Genomic DNA, 13,219 nt, shown 5'->3' with positions numbered 1-13,219 from the left:
GGTGCATCGTCCCGGGGGGGTGCGTGGTCCCATGGGGGTGTCCAGCCCCGGGTGCGTGCATCGTCCCGGGAGGTACATGGTCCCGGGGGGGGTGCATGGTCCCATAGGGGTGCACAGCCCCCAGTGGGTGTCCAGCCCCGGGGGCGGGGGGGGGGGAAATGTTCTCAGCTCAGGGTGGGTGCCCATCCCTGAGTGGGGTGCCCGGCCCTGGGGGTGTGTGAGCACCCCTGGGCGCTGGGCAGGGTCAGACAGCCCCCCCCCCCCCCCCAACCCGCATTGTGGCAGCCCCCGGCTCAGCACCAGCGCAGGGTCCGGTCCATGACCTCCCCAGCCCTCGTTACCCATTAACGAGCTGATCAGGGCACCCAGATCCCCGGGAACCAGCCGCTGCCTCCCCAGCCCGGGGGGTGGGGGGTGCTGAGCCCTGTTTCGGGGTGCTGGGCCTGGGCAGGGCTGCCTTCCCCCCTCCCCATCTTGCCCCCCAGGCACCAGGGGTCCCCCCCACCGTGGAGTCCACACTGGCCCCTTCATTTCAGGGGGCCACGGGGCTGGGGATGCTGGGGGGCCGTATCCAGCAGCCACTGGAGCACCCACCCGGGACGCTCGAGAGCACCCGCACCCCTCTGGCAGCGCTCAAGGGGGGGTCCGGGGGTGAAGGTGCAGGCAGGGGCCCTGTCCCCCCCACCCATGGGTGTCTGTCTGTCCTGCCAGGCGTCACCCCGCCCCCACCGATGGGTGCTCGCCCACCCTGCCCGAGCATCACCCCCCAGGTCCATAGTGTCCCCGCCCTATGTCCCTCCACCCCAGGACAGGCAGGAAGGCAGCGGTTCTGCCCGAGGGCCACCCTGACCCCCGTCCCCAACCCCCCCACGGGAAACCGGGGTGTGGGGAGGGGGGAGTCGGCTCCGAGCCCCGCTCCAGCTTTGCTTTCCCAGGGGCATTCCCTTAAAACACAAGCTTAAAACATCAGCATTTGGGTTAAAACCCCGGGGCTGGGGAGGTTGGCGGGGGGGGGGGGTGTACAGATAACATTTTTTAACCAAAATCGCTGCGTCTGGCCACAAAATGGCTTCTGGCCACCAAAAGCTTCCAGCAGCTCCTTGGCCAAAACCCTGTCCCAGACCCGCTGTGCCCTCCGGGAACCGCGGCCCCGGGGCCTTTTCCGGGCGCCTCTGCCCCGTCAGCAGCTCTGCGGTGCCCGCGGCGGTGCTGGGGGAGGTTTCCCAGGGTGGGCAGAGGCCTCTCGGGGGGCCTTGGGGGGGGGGTGTCTCGATATGCCTGGGGGGGGGGGGGGTCTCGGGGTGCTTGGGGATGTCTCGGGACAAACCTGGGAGGTCCCAGTCCCCCTGATGCCACAAGCACTGGGGATGCGAGTGACACCCCAGGTTCGGGGCTGGCAGGGTGCCCCCCCTCTGTGCCACCCCGTGCCAGTCCCTGCGGTGCCACTACCCAGGGGCCACTCAATGATGCCTTCCCCTCTGCCAGCCGTCTTCTCCCCCCAAAATCACTTTTTTCCCCCTCCTTCCAGGCAGCTTTTTAAGGCACAAAACCCCCATTTTGCACCCTGGGGGTGCCACCGCCCTCCGTGCCCCACTCAGCCCCAGGGAGGGGGATTTCTTTTCCATCCTCCCCTACAAGCCTGGAAAGACAGGAATATGGCTCCATGCCCCCTCCAGGCATGGGAGTCCTGATGGGGGGGGGGATGCTGAGAGAAGGTTTTGCCCCCCAGATTATGGGGGGCTGGGGGTGGTGGTGGGGGGGGAATTGCCTCTCTGCTCCCAGCCGGGTCAGTAATAGGGTGGGGAAGAGGCCACTGGTTGGGGTCATGAGAAGCAGAGGGGACCCTCCTGGCCCGAACCCTGGGGTGGGGGAGATGGGTTTTCCCTTTTTCTCCTGCATTTTCCACATGCCGTCATAAATTTGGACTGCTCGGGGGGGCAGGGATGAGGGTTTGCGGGGTGCAAATTTGGAGGGGGCAGGTATCGGTGCTCCTCACATCCCCCGCCGCGGCAGCCAGGGACGTTCCCACCTCTGCTCCTCCGAGCTCTACCAGAAGCTGCCTTCACAGCCCTGCCATCATTCAGCTCCAGAGTTAACACCCTCCCCTGCGCAACTGGCTCCCACCTGGAGCTGCCTGCGGGGCAGGGGCTTGCTGCCCCTAGCGACCCTAAGCCCGGGCACCCTGCCCACCCCTCAGAGCAATTTCTGACCTTAAATAACATTCCCCTCCCGCTCCCCCCCCCAGAAAAAAAAAAAAAAAAAAAAAAAAATCCGACCATAATGATTGCGGCCTGAATCCGGCGGGATATATATAGGTCCCACTTCCCCGGAAGGGGATGTGGACCTGGGAAACCCCCGGCTACTGCTGGGGGGGGGCGGGGGGGAGAAGGAAAGGCTGGGCTGAGTCAGCTCCCCTCGAGGAATCCTGTTTTGTCAGCAAAGGCTCAGCCCCGATACCCGCAAAAGGCCCCCCCCGGGCCCCATCCTGCCCTTTCCAACCCCCCTTGGGTGAGCGTTGGGCGGGGGGGGGGGGGGGGGCGCTTAACCCTGCACCCCCCCAACCCACACAAGCACGCGGGGAGGGGCTCAGCGTGGTGTCGAAGCCCCTTCGTGCCCTGGGTACCCCCCCGCACCCTCCGGAGATGCTGGATGCGGGCAAGGGGAGCGGGATGCGGGGCTCCCCCGTTCCTGGAAGGCAAGGGGAGGCGGGGGGGGGGGCGGGGGGGGGGGGGAAGGAAATGCCTCTTTGAGTGCTGCCTCTCCAAGCCAAGCGCTGGCAGGAGTGTGTTTGCGTTAAACAGCTGCTTCCCGACCCTCCGCAGGGATTTGCGGGGGGGGGCCCTGTCGGTGGGGGAAGGGGTCCCTGCGCCTGGAGCCCCCGACCCAAGCAATGTTGGGGGAGACGGGGGGGGGAATGGGGGGGCTGGGGGCAGGAAGGCCAAATCCGCCCCCCCCCCCCCCCGCCCTGCTGCCGGTGACCGTGACCTCCCCCCCCGCATCAACAGGAAAGCGGGAGCATCCTGGAGCCGGGACTGGGGGGGGGGGGGCGGAAAAGGGGACACGACACACAACACGCTCCATCCCCCCCCTCCCCACATATCCCGTGGGATGGGGGCAGCTGCCCTCCCAATACCCCCCCCCCCCATCAGGGACCCCGGGGTGGGTACAGGCTGCATCCCCCGTCACCCCCCTCCCTGTACACCCCCCCCAGCTCCCACACTTAACACAGCGCTACACGTCTCTGTTTATTAATAATATTAAATATACAAGCTGTTTTCTATTATTTTCTTTAAATAGATTTCTTTAAATGACTTTGTATAAAATATTCCAACATTTCACTGTATCAAAAAAAAAAAAAAAAGAGAAGAAAAAATAAAAACCAACCAAAAGAAAAAAAAAAAAAAAAAAAAACACAGAGGCAAGATAAATCTGACGCAGCTTAAAGGCGAGATTTCTCCTCCCCCCCCACCCCACCCCCGAAACGGGGCCAGATTCTCCTCCATGGTGCAAATGAGTGGCTTACACCAGCAGCGAGTTTGGCCCCAGCCTCCCTGCTGCGGTCAGGGCTCTCCTCCCGCTTTACACCCATCCCTTGCACTGGAACCCCTTCCTTTTTGGCAGTCATAAATACACATATAAAATAATAACAACAATAATAATAATAAAAAAAAAATTAATAGTAATGGCTTTCTTTAAAAACAGTTTGGTTTGTCCACGTTTTCTTCCACTGTATAAAAAAATAACACTTCAAGACGCAAGAGCAGCGCGGGGCCACACTTCACACGGGGGGCCGGAGGGATGCTGCGGGGGTCAGGGGGGGGGCAGTATGCGGCCCCGGGGTAGCGCTGGGGCTGCTGCATCCCCCAGCCAGGCTCTTCCCAAAAACCGGGGAGGGGGTTGAGCCGAAAAGCATCACCACCCCCCCCACCCCCCCTCCCCGGGTACCAGGCTGGGGCATCTTCATCCTTTACACCCACGTCCATCCAGTCCTTCTCCAGCCCGTTTCCCTTCTCTAAAGCATAGTTATAAAAAAAAAAAAATTAATAATAATAATAATAATCCAGTCGCGGGCGAGGCCAGCTCGCAGCAATAACCCTGTGAGGGGGGCAGGATGGGTGTCCGTGTCCTCCCGTCCCCCCCCCCACCACCCCGTAAAATACTTCTGCGGGATAAAGACTTTCATCCGCTATATTAAAAATAAAACCTTAACGGCGCGACAGCGAGCCGAGGCCAGCTCGGGCGCAGAAGCGGAGCCAGATCTCCGGTGGCAGGAGGACGGGGACCGGGACGGTGCTGAGGGTCACCCCCCCTGGCCCCCTCCGAGCCCGGCCCCGGGGTGGGGACACGGGCACCGGTGGGCTTTAAATATTCACAGTGTGAGGGTTGAAGTTGCAAGTCGGGGCTGGGGTGCCGGCGACTAACACACACACACACACACATACACACACACACCCCGCTCCGGCATCTGGGATGCTCCAGTTGAAGCCTCTCCGGAAAGGCAGGGTGAAGGCGGGGGGCGATGGGTGCTGCTCCAAACCCCGCCGTGCTGGGGTGGGAGAAGAGCCAGGGCGGGCGGGGGGAGGAGGATTCGGGGAGCTGATCCCCCTCCATCTTCAGCCACCGCTGGCCGTGTCCGAGCGGGATCCGTCATCCCGCACCCAACACCAGCGTCTCCATCGTCCCGCTCAGCACCGTGGTGTCACATCAGCCATCCCGGCAAAGCCTTTCGGTGACACTCCGACGCCTTCCAGCCCTTTGCGTCCCGGTGCCCGGGGGGTCCCCCCCTCGGGGCGCATCCCCCCCCCATCCTTCCATCCCTGTCTGGGAGGGGTGGGTTTGTGGTTTGGTTTTGGTTTTTTTTTTTTTTCCTGCAGTCTCTGGCCGGCGGCGCGGGGCGAGGGAGGAGGGAGCGTGAGCGTCATGGCAGGACCGCGGAGGGGTCGGCGCGCACCGACCCTCCTTCGCATGGCGAGGAGCATCCAGATCCGTCCCCCCGAGCGGCTTCACATCCCGCCTGGGGCCCTGGGGAAAGGAGGAGAAGGATGAGTGGGAGCTGAGGCTCTGCCAGGGAAGGGGACGGGGAGGAGGGGGGGCGGGGGGGGAGGAGAAAGGCATAAAAACCACAGGAAAAAATACTATATGTATTAAGAAAGTGCCGGTAATGGATTAATGGGCTGCGAAACCGCATGCTGGCAGCGCTGGGGCGCAGACCTGCTCCTCTCCCTGGCTTCCCACCCCCATCCACCCCCTGCCAACAGCCCGATTTCCCCACCTGTGGCTGAGGTCAGGGCTGGTGGGGACAGTCCGGGGACACAACGCTGGCCCCACGGCCCTGGACCGGAGCCCTGTGCCAGGTCCCATCCAGCCCCTGCTCACCTTAGAGGTCCTGAGTCTCCAGCTCTGGACATTCCCTCGCTCCCTGCAGCGCCCTGTGAAGGAAAACAGGGTGGGTTTAGGGCAGGGTGGCCCAGGTGGGGGTCCCCAATGTCCCCCCCCACCCCAAAAAGCAGGATGGAATTGCACCCACCTCCTCTCCGGCTCCTCGGGGTCGCAGCCTCCGTCTTCCAGCGGCCGCTCCAGGACCTGCGCGGAGGGAGAGGGGACAGGGAGGTGAGCCCTGGGGAAGGGGAGGGGGCGAATCTCCCAAATATCCTCCCCCCACCGCACTCAGCGCCACCACTTGTGTGTCCAGTCCCGTCCCGTACCGTCCCCCCCCCATCTCAAAACGATGGGAAGGTGGGCTCAGCCCATAAGGACTGAGAGATGAGTGGGGAAACTGAGGCAGGAGAGGATGCTTGCACCCCGGGGAGGGGGCAGGACAGGCTGGGGCGGGGGGGACAGGCTTACCCTGGATTTATACTTGTAGAAGAGCAGCCCTCCCATGGCCAGCAAGACGGCCACCACGCTGGCCACCGTGATGTATATCAGGGGCTCCCGGCGGCCCTCCCTGATGGCCGGCTCCTTCCTGCGCTGCTCTGCGCCCAGAACAAAGCCAGAGTCAAAGCTGGGCCCGGCCCCGCCATCCTCGGGCTCCCGCAGCCGGCTCAGCCCCCAGCCTCGCACCCCGACCCCAGTCCCGGGGGCCGCCCGGCTCTCGGCCCCGTATCCCCGGGGCCATCCTGGAGAAACGGAGCTGCGTGACGGGCTGGGATGTCTCGGCAGGACGGCTCCTGGCTCCGCCGCCCGCCAAGCCGGCGCTGGGAGATGCTGCTGGCACGGTGGTCCTGAGCCCGCCGGCACGGTCCGGGAGGATGGAGGCTCCCTGCTTCTGGGCCAGATCCTGCGGCGGGTGGCCGGCCACCACTTCGGTGCCCCCCTCCACCAGCTCTCCATCCCCGCGCAGGATGGGGAAGTCCAGGGCCACCAGGCCTCAGGGTCCTGGCTGGATCCAGGGGGGGTTCGGCGCCATCGGCTGGAGCTGTCGGCTGCATTGCGGGGGACGGCACCGATGCCATGTCACCTACCCCGGCACCCAGGACCTCCTCGGTCCCCGAGCCACCGTCCGTGCTACTGGGGGGGCTGAGACGGGGCGTCTAAGTCAGCGAGGTGGCATGGAGGAGGCTGTAAGGGACACGGGTGCTAGCGGGTGCCACCCTCCCCGCCGGCATGGGTGGCAGCAGAGAGGGAGGGCTGGGTGGCAGAAGGGAGGGCAGGGGACAGGCAATTGCAGTCAGGATCTGTCCCCACACCTGAAAGAAGCAGAGAGAAGAGACGGCCGTGGGGTCACCAGCCTCCGAGAGGGGCACAGCCAGCAGATCCGAGGTCGGGGGCAGCGTCCCCCGTCCCTCCCCGCAGCCCCAGGCAAGAGGGTGCCCCCCCAAAAAAATAAGGGAGGGTGAAGGTGAGGCAGGGAGCAGGCAGGGAGCAGGCAGGGAGCAGGCAGGGACAGACACAGCAGCACAGAGATGACAAGCGGCGCGCAGGATCCCCTGAGCCGATGGCAGCAGGTTATCCACGACTGGCAGGACCCGGACTGTCACGTTTAACGTCCCCCACGGCACAGGGACAGGACACAGTTCCGACACACAGATGGCAGCGAGACATCTCCTCCACGGGCATGCAAACACGCAGCGCGGACGCTCGCGAAAGCACAGACAGGCTCTTCCACCCCGGGGAAACTGAGGCACGGGGCAGCTGAAGTGATGCAGCCGAGGTCATGCAGCACGTCGGTGGCGGAAGGGGTCCCCGGCACCTCAATTTCTCTGTGTTACGCTCAACCCGGGCGCTGCGGCTTTGAGACGAGCCGAGCCCGATGCCTCCAGCCAGGCCGCCAGAGATGCCTCCTTATTCCCCCTCAGCCTCTCTCTCTGCTCTTGTTTCCAGCAGGATTCAGCCCAAATCCCACCTCCAAAGGGCGGCCAGCTCCATCTCTCCCAAGCCCAGCTCTCCCCCGGACACAGACGCAGAGCTCGCCGACACACCGCCAAGGCCACCCCGCGGGGATGGCCACCAGCCGAGCGACAGAGACGGGGACCAAGGCAGCCACGTGCCGTGCCCACGGCGCCCGCGTGTGCCCAGGGTCAGGCACGCACGGCTGGCAAGCGGCTCCATGCAGGCGAGCCCAAGCTCCCCGAGCCCGGCAGGGATCCGCCGGGCCGAGGCAAAGCCTCGGCGTCTCACCTGGTGAGGATCCCGAATTCTTGGGCTCCAAGCAGGTCCTGCGGTAGACCTGGCTGCAGTCCTTCTCGAAGGTCTCCCGGTTCTGCAGCAGCTGGTTGATGTCCTGGAAGAACTGTTTCACCAGCACCAGCATCTCGTAGGGGGAGGTGGTGAACTCCTCAAAGCATGTTTGCGAGAGCTGGAGGAAGAACCAGGCTCAGCATCGCCTCCAGGACCGCCCCGGGCACCTGATGTCACCGTCATAGTCACCGTCATAGGTGCCACGCTGCACCCAGGGCGGGGTTTGACCCCTCCATGGCTCTCTGTGCCCACGCAATCCCCATCTCTGCTCCACTCCAAGGTCCTGCCCACCCACCCAGGATGCTCCTGACAACCCCATTTCACCCAAGGCTGAGGACTCAGACCCTCAGATCTGGCCCCACCACGAGGCAGGGGACACCGTACCTCCCTCTCCTCGTCATCCTCCTCCCTGATGCAGGGGTCGATGTTCTCGTCGATGCGGCTGTACATCTTGCGCACCATCTGCATCTTCTTGGCGTTGGACGAGTTCTCCTTGAACTCCGTCCGCTCCAGGATCTTGCCCAGCAGAGGAAAGGCGGCTTTCACGTAGCAGACGGAGTCGTTCTGCGAGGACGCGGACCCCCCACCCCAAAAAAAAAAAAAAAAAAAGCGAGCCTGGTTACGAGATGGGGCAGCGGCACCACCACCCATCCCGCTCTGCCTGGGGGAAACTGAGGCACAGAGCCACAAAATGCCTTTCTGCGGTCCCACAGGCTGCCCAAGCTGGGACTTGGACACCCGGACGAGCAGGATGGGTCCCTCCTGGGCTGCCTCCCGCCAAGGGGGACCGGAGAGGGGAGATGGGGGCTCAGGACAATGGGATATACCCCAATACGGACAGCCCAAAGCATCCAGGGACAACCCCCCCACACCCCGGCCATGCACCAGCCAGCCCTGGTCCCTGTCCCCTTCTGTCCCCCCGGTGCCCAGCAAGGAGCCACTCACCAACTTCATCTTATCGATGAACTTGAAGGAGACCCTGCCCGGGTGCTGCATCTGGGTGTCAGCCTGGAAGGAGAGAGCGGGACGTCACCCCACGGCGGAAAACACAACGGGAAGGGGCAGCGGAGCCGAGACGGGCACCCCGAGGGCATGAGGGGGTGCCTGAGCCCCCCCCCACCCACCCCCCCCAAATCCTCAGGGCTGGGGGGGTTTTGTGGGATGCTACAGCATCCTCCCTCCTCGCAGATGGTTTCCAAAGGTCAAACCTCCAGCAGGGATGAGCCCAGGATCCCCGCTCCCACCAAGATGGCATGAAGGGGTGCCTGAACCCCCCCCTGAATCCAGAGGGTTGGGGGGGGGGGGGAGGGGCGGGAATCTGCTCCCACCCCTCCTTCATCCCACACCATCCTCCTCCTCACAGACACTTCCCAAAGGTCCAACCTCCGGCAGGGATGATCCCAGTATCCCCACTCCCACCAGGATGGCAGAAGGAGCGCCTGAGCCCCCCCGAATTCTTAGGGCCGGGGCCGTTCTGCTCCCACCCCTGCTTCATCCCACATCATCATCCTCCTCACAGATGCTTCCCAAAGGTCCAACCTCCGGCAGGGATGATCCCAGTATCCCCACTCCCACCAGGATGGCAGAAGGAGCACCTGACCCACCCCCAAATCCTTAGGGCCGGGGCCGTTCTGCTCCCCCCCTGCTTCATCCCACACCATCCTCCTCCTCACAGTTGCTTCCCAAAGGTCCAACCTCCAGCAGGGATGATCCCAGTATCCCCACTCCCACCAGGATGGCAGAAGGAGCGCCTGAGCCCCCCGAATCCTTAGGGCCGGGGCCGTTCTGCTCCCACCCCTGCTTCATCCCACATCATCATCCTCCTCACAGATGCTTCCCAAAGGTCCAACCTCCGGCAGGGATGATCCCAGTATCCCACTCCCACCAGGATGGCAGAAGGAGTGCCTGAGCCCCCCCGAATCCTTAGGGCCGGGGCCGTTCTGCTCCCCCCCTGCTTCATCCCACACCATCCTCCTCCTCACAGTTGCTTCCCAAAGGTCCAGCCTCCGGCAGGGATGAGCACAGGATCCCTGCTCCCACAGGACAACGCGCTCCCCCATACCCCGGGACGCCTGCCTCCCCCTGCCTGCTCCCTCCCCGCCTCCCTTCCTCCTCCTCCTCCTCCTCTTCTTCCTCCCAGCGCCACGGCAGCCCCGCTTCATTCTCCCAGGGTCTCCCCCGCAGCTGCAAAAGAGCATCCCCGCCATGCGGGGGTGGTGGGGGGGTGGCCGTGACACCGAGGTCACATATCGCACCCCCCCCCCCCCCCCCCCAACGCTGGGGTCCCTACACCGCGGACCCTTTCCGATGGGGGTGAAAACTCATCCCAAACAAGCCCCCTGCCTCCGGGCCGGCATCCCAGGCTGGGAAGGCGAGGGCTGCCAGAATTGCCTGCCGGCAATTCTGGCAGCCCTCGCCCTCCCAGCCTGGGATGCCGGCCCGGAAACAATTGCTCCATTATCCCGCAGGGGCTGGAGCAAGGGAAGAGGAGAGGGCTGCGATCCCCGGCAAGAAAACCCCACGATTTCCCATTCAAACCTGCTCCCATCCCCTTTTTTTCCCCACCCCCCCACCAGGCCGCGCACCCACTTTTAATCTCCCGGGGGTTTAATCCCCAGGGGACGGCTCGGGGCAGATGAAATTGGGCTCGTAAATGTGATTATCTGCCGAGCTCGGTGCTTAAAAGAGGAAGAGGTAAAGCCAGCTCCCCCCCCGCCCCCGAGCACGGCGGTTACACGCTGCAAACCGAAGAGCTCGGAGCAAAGCAAGCGAAGCCGGCGGCGGCGGCAGGGATTCGGAAGGAGGCGTCGCTATCGCTTTCTCGCCCCGGCAGAATTTAAGCCGGGGCGACGACGGCGCAAACAAATCCCTGCGTGGCCCTGATTCCCATTTTCACCCCCCCACCCCTCCTCAAACATCCGCGTGATTTCCCCGCTCGGAGGTGAGCCAAGGGCCAGGGCGAGATACGGCCCCGGCAACCGGGATGAAGCCAGGAGTTGCCGCCCCGTGGGGTGGGTGCGAGCACCCGCAGCGGCCCACGGGATGAAGGCACCCATCGCCCCAGCCTGGCTGGCTCCGTCGCCCAGCTAGCCTGGCCGGCGGCCCCCCTCGCTGCCTGCCACCCACCCACAAGCCCCATTGCCAGCCCAGCTTCCAGGCAAGCAGCTGGACTCAGGAATGCAGCCGGATTCCTTGGCTTAACCCCTGCGCAGCCGCCTGGAAAACGGCGGCGGCGTCACCGGTCCCCTCCACCGCTCCCCCCCTCGCCCCTGCACCCACCCAGCCCCACTCGCGTCCCCCTTCCCTGCCACGCTCCCGCTTCCCCTCTTCTCCCATTTCTCCCATCAACACTTTTCGGCAGCCACACTTGCTAAAAGCACGACAGCACGTCACACACACACACACACACCCCCCGCCCTCAACGGTGCCCACTTGTCCCCCGTGCCCACCGGTGCTCAGCTCCTGGGTACCATCGCTTTGCCGGCGGAGCTGAAAAGAAGCCGAGTTGCTGATTTTCAACTCTAAAAAGGAGCTGATTTCTGCCTGCCTGGCCCCGAACGAGCCCCCGTCCCGCAGCAGAGCCCGGGGAGGGCACTCACCAGTTCCTCCAGCTCGGCCAGGTGCTTCTCCGTGATGATCTGCTGGCAGTAACTGTTCTGCTCCGTCTCATGGATGCTGCAGAGCAGGAGGAGGAGGAGGGACGACAGCAGGGTACAGCGGAGGAGGCACACCTGGGCACGGCGGAGCAAAGGCTTAGAGCAGGAGTTACCCCCCATCCCGAGCCCCCTGCCCTTCCCCACCACTAGGGCTTGACCCTGCTCCGGCGGGATAACCCCGCTGTGGCCCTCCAACGCCCGCGCCCGTCCCCATCCCGCTATTTTTAGGAGCGCTGGGTCAGCGGGGAATTTCCCAGTGCCCGGCGCGGGGGCTGCGTGGCCAGAACCTGGCCAGCACCAGCCTGGACACGGCTCTCGGCCACCTCCACGTTCCCCAGCAAAGCCCTCGTCCCTTCTCCCGCACCATTTCTCCGGCTCTCCTGCAAATGTTCTCCTCCGCCCCGGCTCTGGGGAGCCGACTGACGCACTGACCCACCCATCCCCAAAAATCCTCTTCCCACCCTCCGGACCCCCCCCAGCCTCCACTGCCTGCACCCGCCGGGCTCTTTCCATCCAGCGGCTCTGGCGTCGCCCCAAATTCCCCTCCCAATCCCCCTACAAAGAAGCGGGGAGGCCCCGAACCGTGGCGGGACCCCCCCGATGGGCAACGGGGCTCATCCCAGGGCCAAGACCCCCGAGGTGGGGGATGGAGCGGACCCCCGGGGTGGGTGGGTGGGTGTGCCCCCCCCTACCCCCGGTGCACCGGCACGGAGAGGGTGCCTGGGTGATGGGTGTGTGTGTGTATGGGGAGGTGGTGATGGGGAGGGGGGAATTTCCCTTGGAGGTTATCCAGAAATCCTTCCCTCTTGTGAAACTGCAAGATGCCGCCCGGGCCACCACTGAGACACGGCCACGGCTGGCCGGAGCCTCACCCCGCCGGGGACGGGCTGGGGACGGGGACGGGACGGGGCTGGGGCTTCTCCCCACCGTGTCCGGGAACTGGGACGGGGCTGGAACCGAGAACCGGGACCGGGCTTCACCCCCGCGGCTGCAGGAGCCGCGATGGGGCTGGAACCGAGAACCGGGGGTCCGGCTACCGGCATGGGGCTGGAACATCACCCGGCGGGTCCGGGGCACCGGGACGGGGCTGGAACATCGCCCCGCCGCGACCCCCGCCGAGGGGGATTTGCCACGTCCCCCCGAGCGTGACGGAGGGAGGGGGTACGAGGAGAACCGGGGCTAACGGAGCGGCGGGGAGGGGGGGGGGGGGGGGGCTGCACCCTACGGGGGACCCCGCACAGGTGGCACCGGGGTGGGGGGAGAGGGGAAAACCCCACGGGGACAAGAGCGGGGCGGGGGGGGGGGGGTATCACGGGAGAGGGGCCGCCGTACCTTGGCTCCGAGGCGGGGCATGGGGGCTGCCGTGGGGCCGGGGCGGCTGCGGCGGGGCCGGGCGGTGCGGTGCGGTGAGGGCGGCGGCGGCGGGGCCGAGCGGGGCCGGGCTGAGCCGCCGCCGCCGCCGCGCTCCCCCTTTATAGCGTGGCGGCAGCATGTGGTTTATGAGAAAGGGCTGGCGGGCGGCCAGGCCCCGGCGCGATCGGCCGCGGTCGGGAGCGATCGGCACCGTTCGGCTCCCACCCCCCCCCCCCCCGCCGCCTCGGGACGGGTCGGGTCGGGTCGGGTGGGATCGGGCCCCCGCGGATCGGGTGGGATCGGAGCGGGCCGGGCCGGGCCGGGTGGGATCGACGGGGGGAGGCGCGGAGGCGGGGGCGGTGCGCGACCCCCCCTGCAGCATCGCACACGCATGGCGCACACATGCACACACACACACACACATGCACACACACACACACACGCACACACACACACACACATGCACACACATGCACACACACGCACACACATGCACACACATGCACACACACACATGCACACACACACGC

The 13,219-nt window shown here is 65.2% G+C and overlaps 2 protein-coding genes across 4 annotated transcripts in view; one reads left to right on the top strand and one right to left on the bottom strand.

The window, feature by feature from the left end:
• SLC16A4 (solute carrier family 16 member 4) overlaps positions 1-13,219 on the top strand; it is a 383,212-nt gene that overhangs the window by 194,928 nt on the left and 175,065 nt on the right. The window lies entirely within an intron of this gene.
• CSF1 (colony stimulating factor 1) lies at positions 3,944-12,766 on the bottom strand. 3 transcript variants are annotated; one of them, XM_054181502.1, is made up of 9 exons: positions 12,669-12,766; positions 11,280-11,411; positions 8,626-8,688; positions 8,065-8,244; positions 7,621-7,798; positions 5,848-5,975; positions 5,528-5,583; positions 5,377-5,429; positions 3,944-5,022 (listed from the first exon to the last, which is right to left on the bottom strand). In XM_054181502.1, exons 1-8 carry the CDS (start codon positions 12,687-12,689, stop codon positions 5,378-5,380), a joined length of 810 nt encoding a protein of 269 aa, XP_054037477.1. In that variant the 5' UTR covers positions 12,690-12,766; the 3' UTR covers positions 3,944-5,022; position 5,377. The 3 variants fall into 3 exon arrangements, with proteins under 3 accessions (XP_054037477.1, XP_054037478.1, XP_054037475.1); XM_054181503.1 differs by lacking the exons at positions 3,944-5,022; positions 5,377-5,429; positions 5,528-5,583; positions 5,848-5,975 and adding an exon at positions 6,195-6,689; XM_054181500.1 differs by lacking the exons at positions 3,944-5,022; positions 5,377-5,429; positions 5,528-5,583; positions 5,848-5,975 and having other exon boundaries at positions 6,195-7,798.

The sequence above is a fragment of the Rissa tridactyla genome, chromosome 21 (assembly GCF_028500815.1).
Source record: "Rissa tridactyla isolate bRisTri1 chromosome 21, bRisTri1.patW.cur.20221130, whole genome shotgun sequence".
Lineage (NCBI taxonomy): Eukaryota > Metazoa > Chordata > Aves > Charadriiformes > Laridae > Rissa > Rissa tridactyla.
The sequence above is the reverse complement of the archived record's forward strand: the minus strand, read 5'-3'. Positions and strand labels throughout refer to the sequence as shown.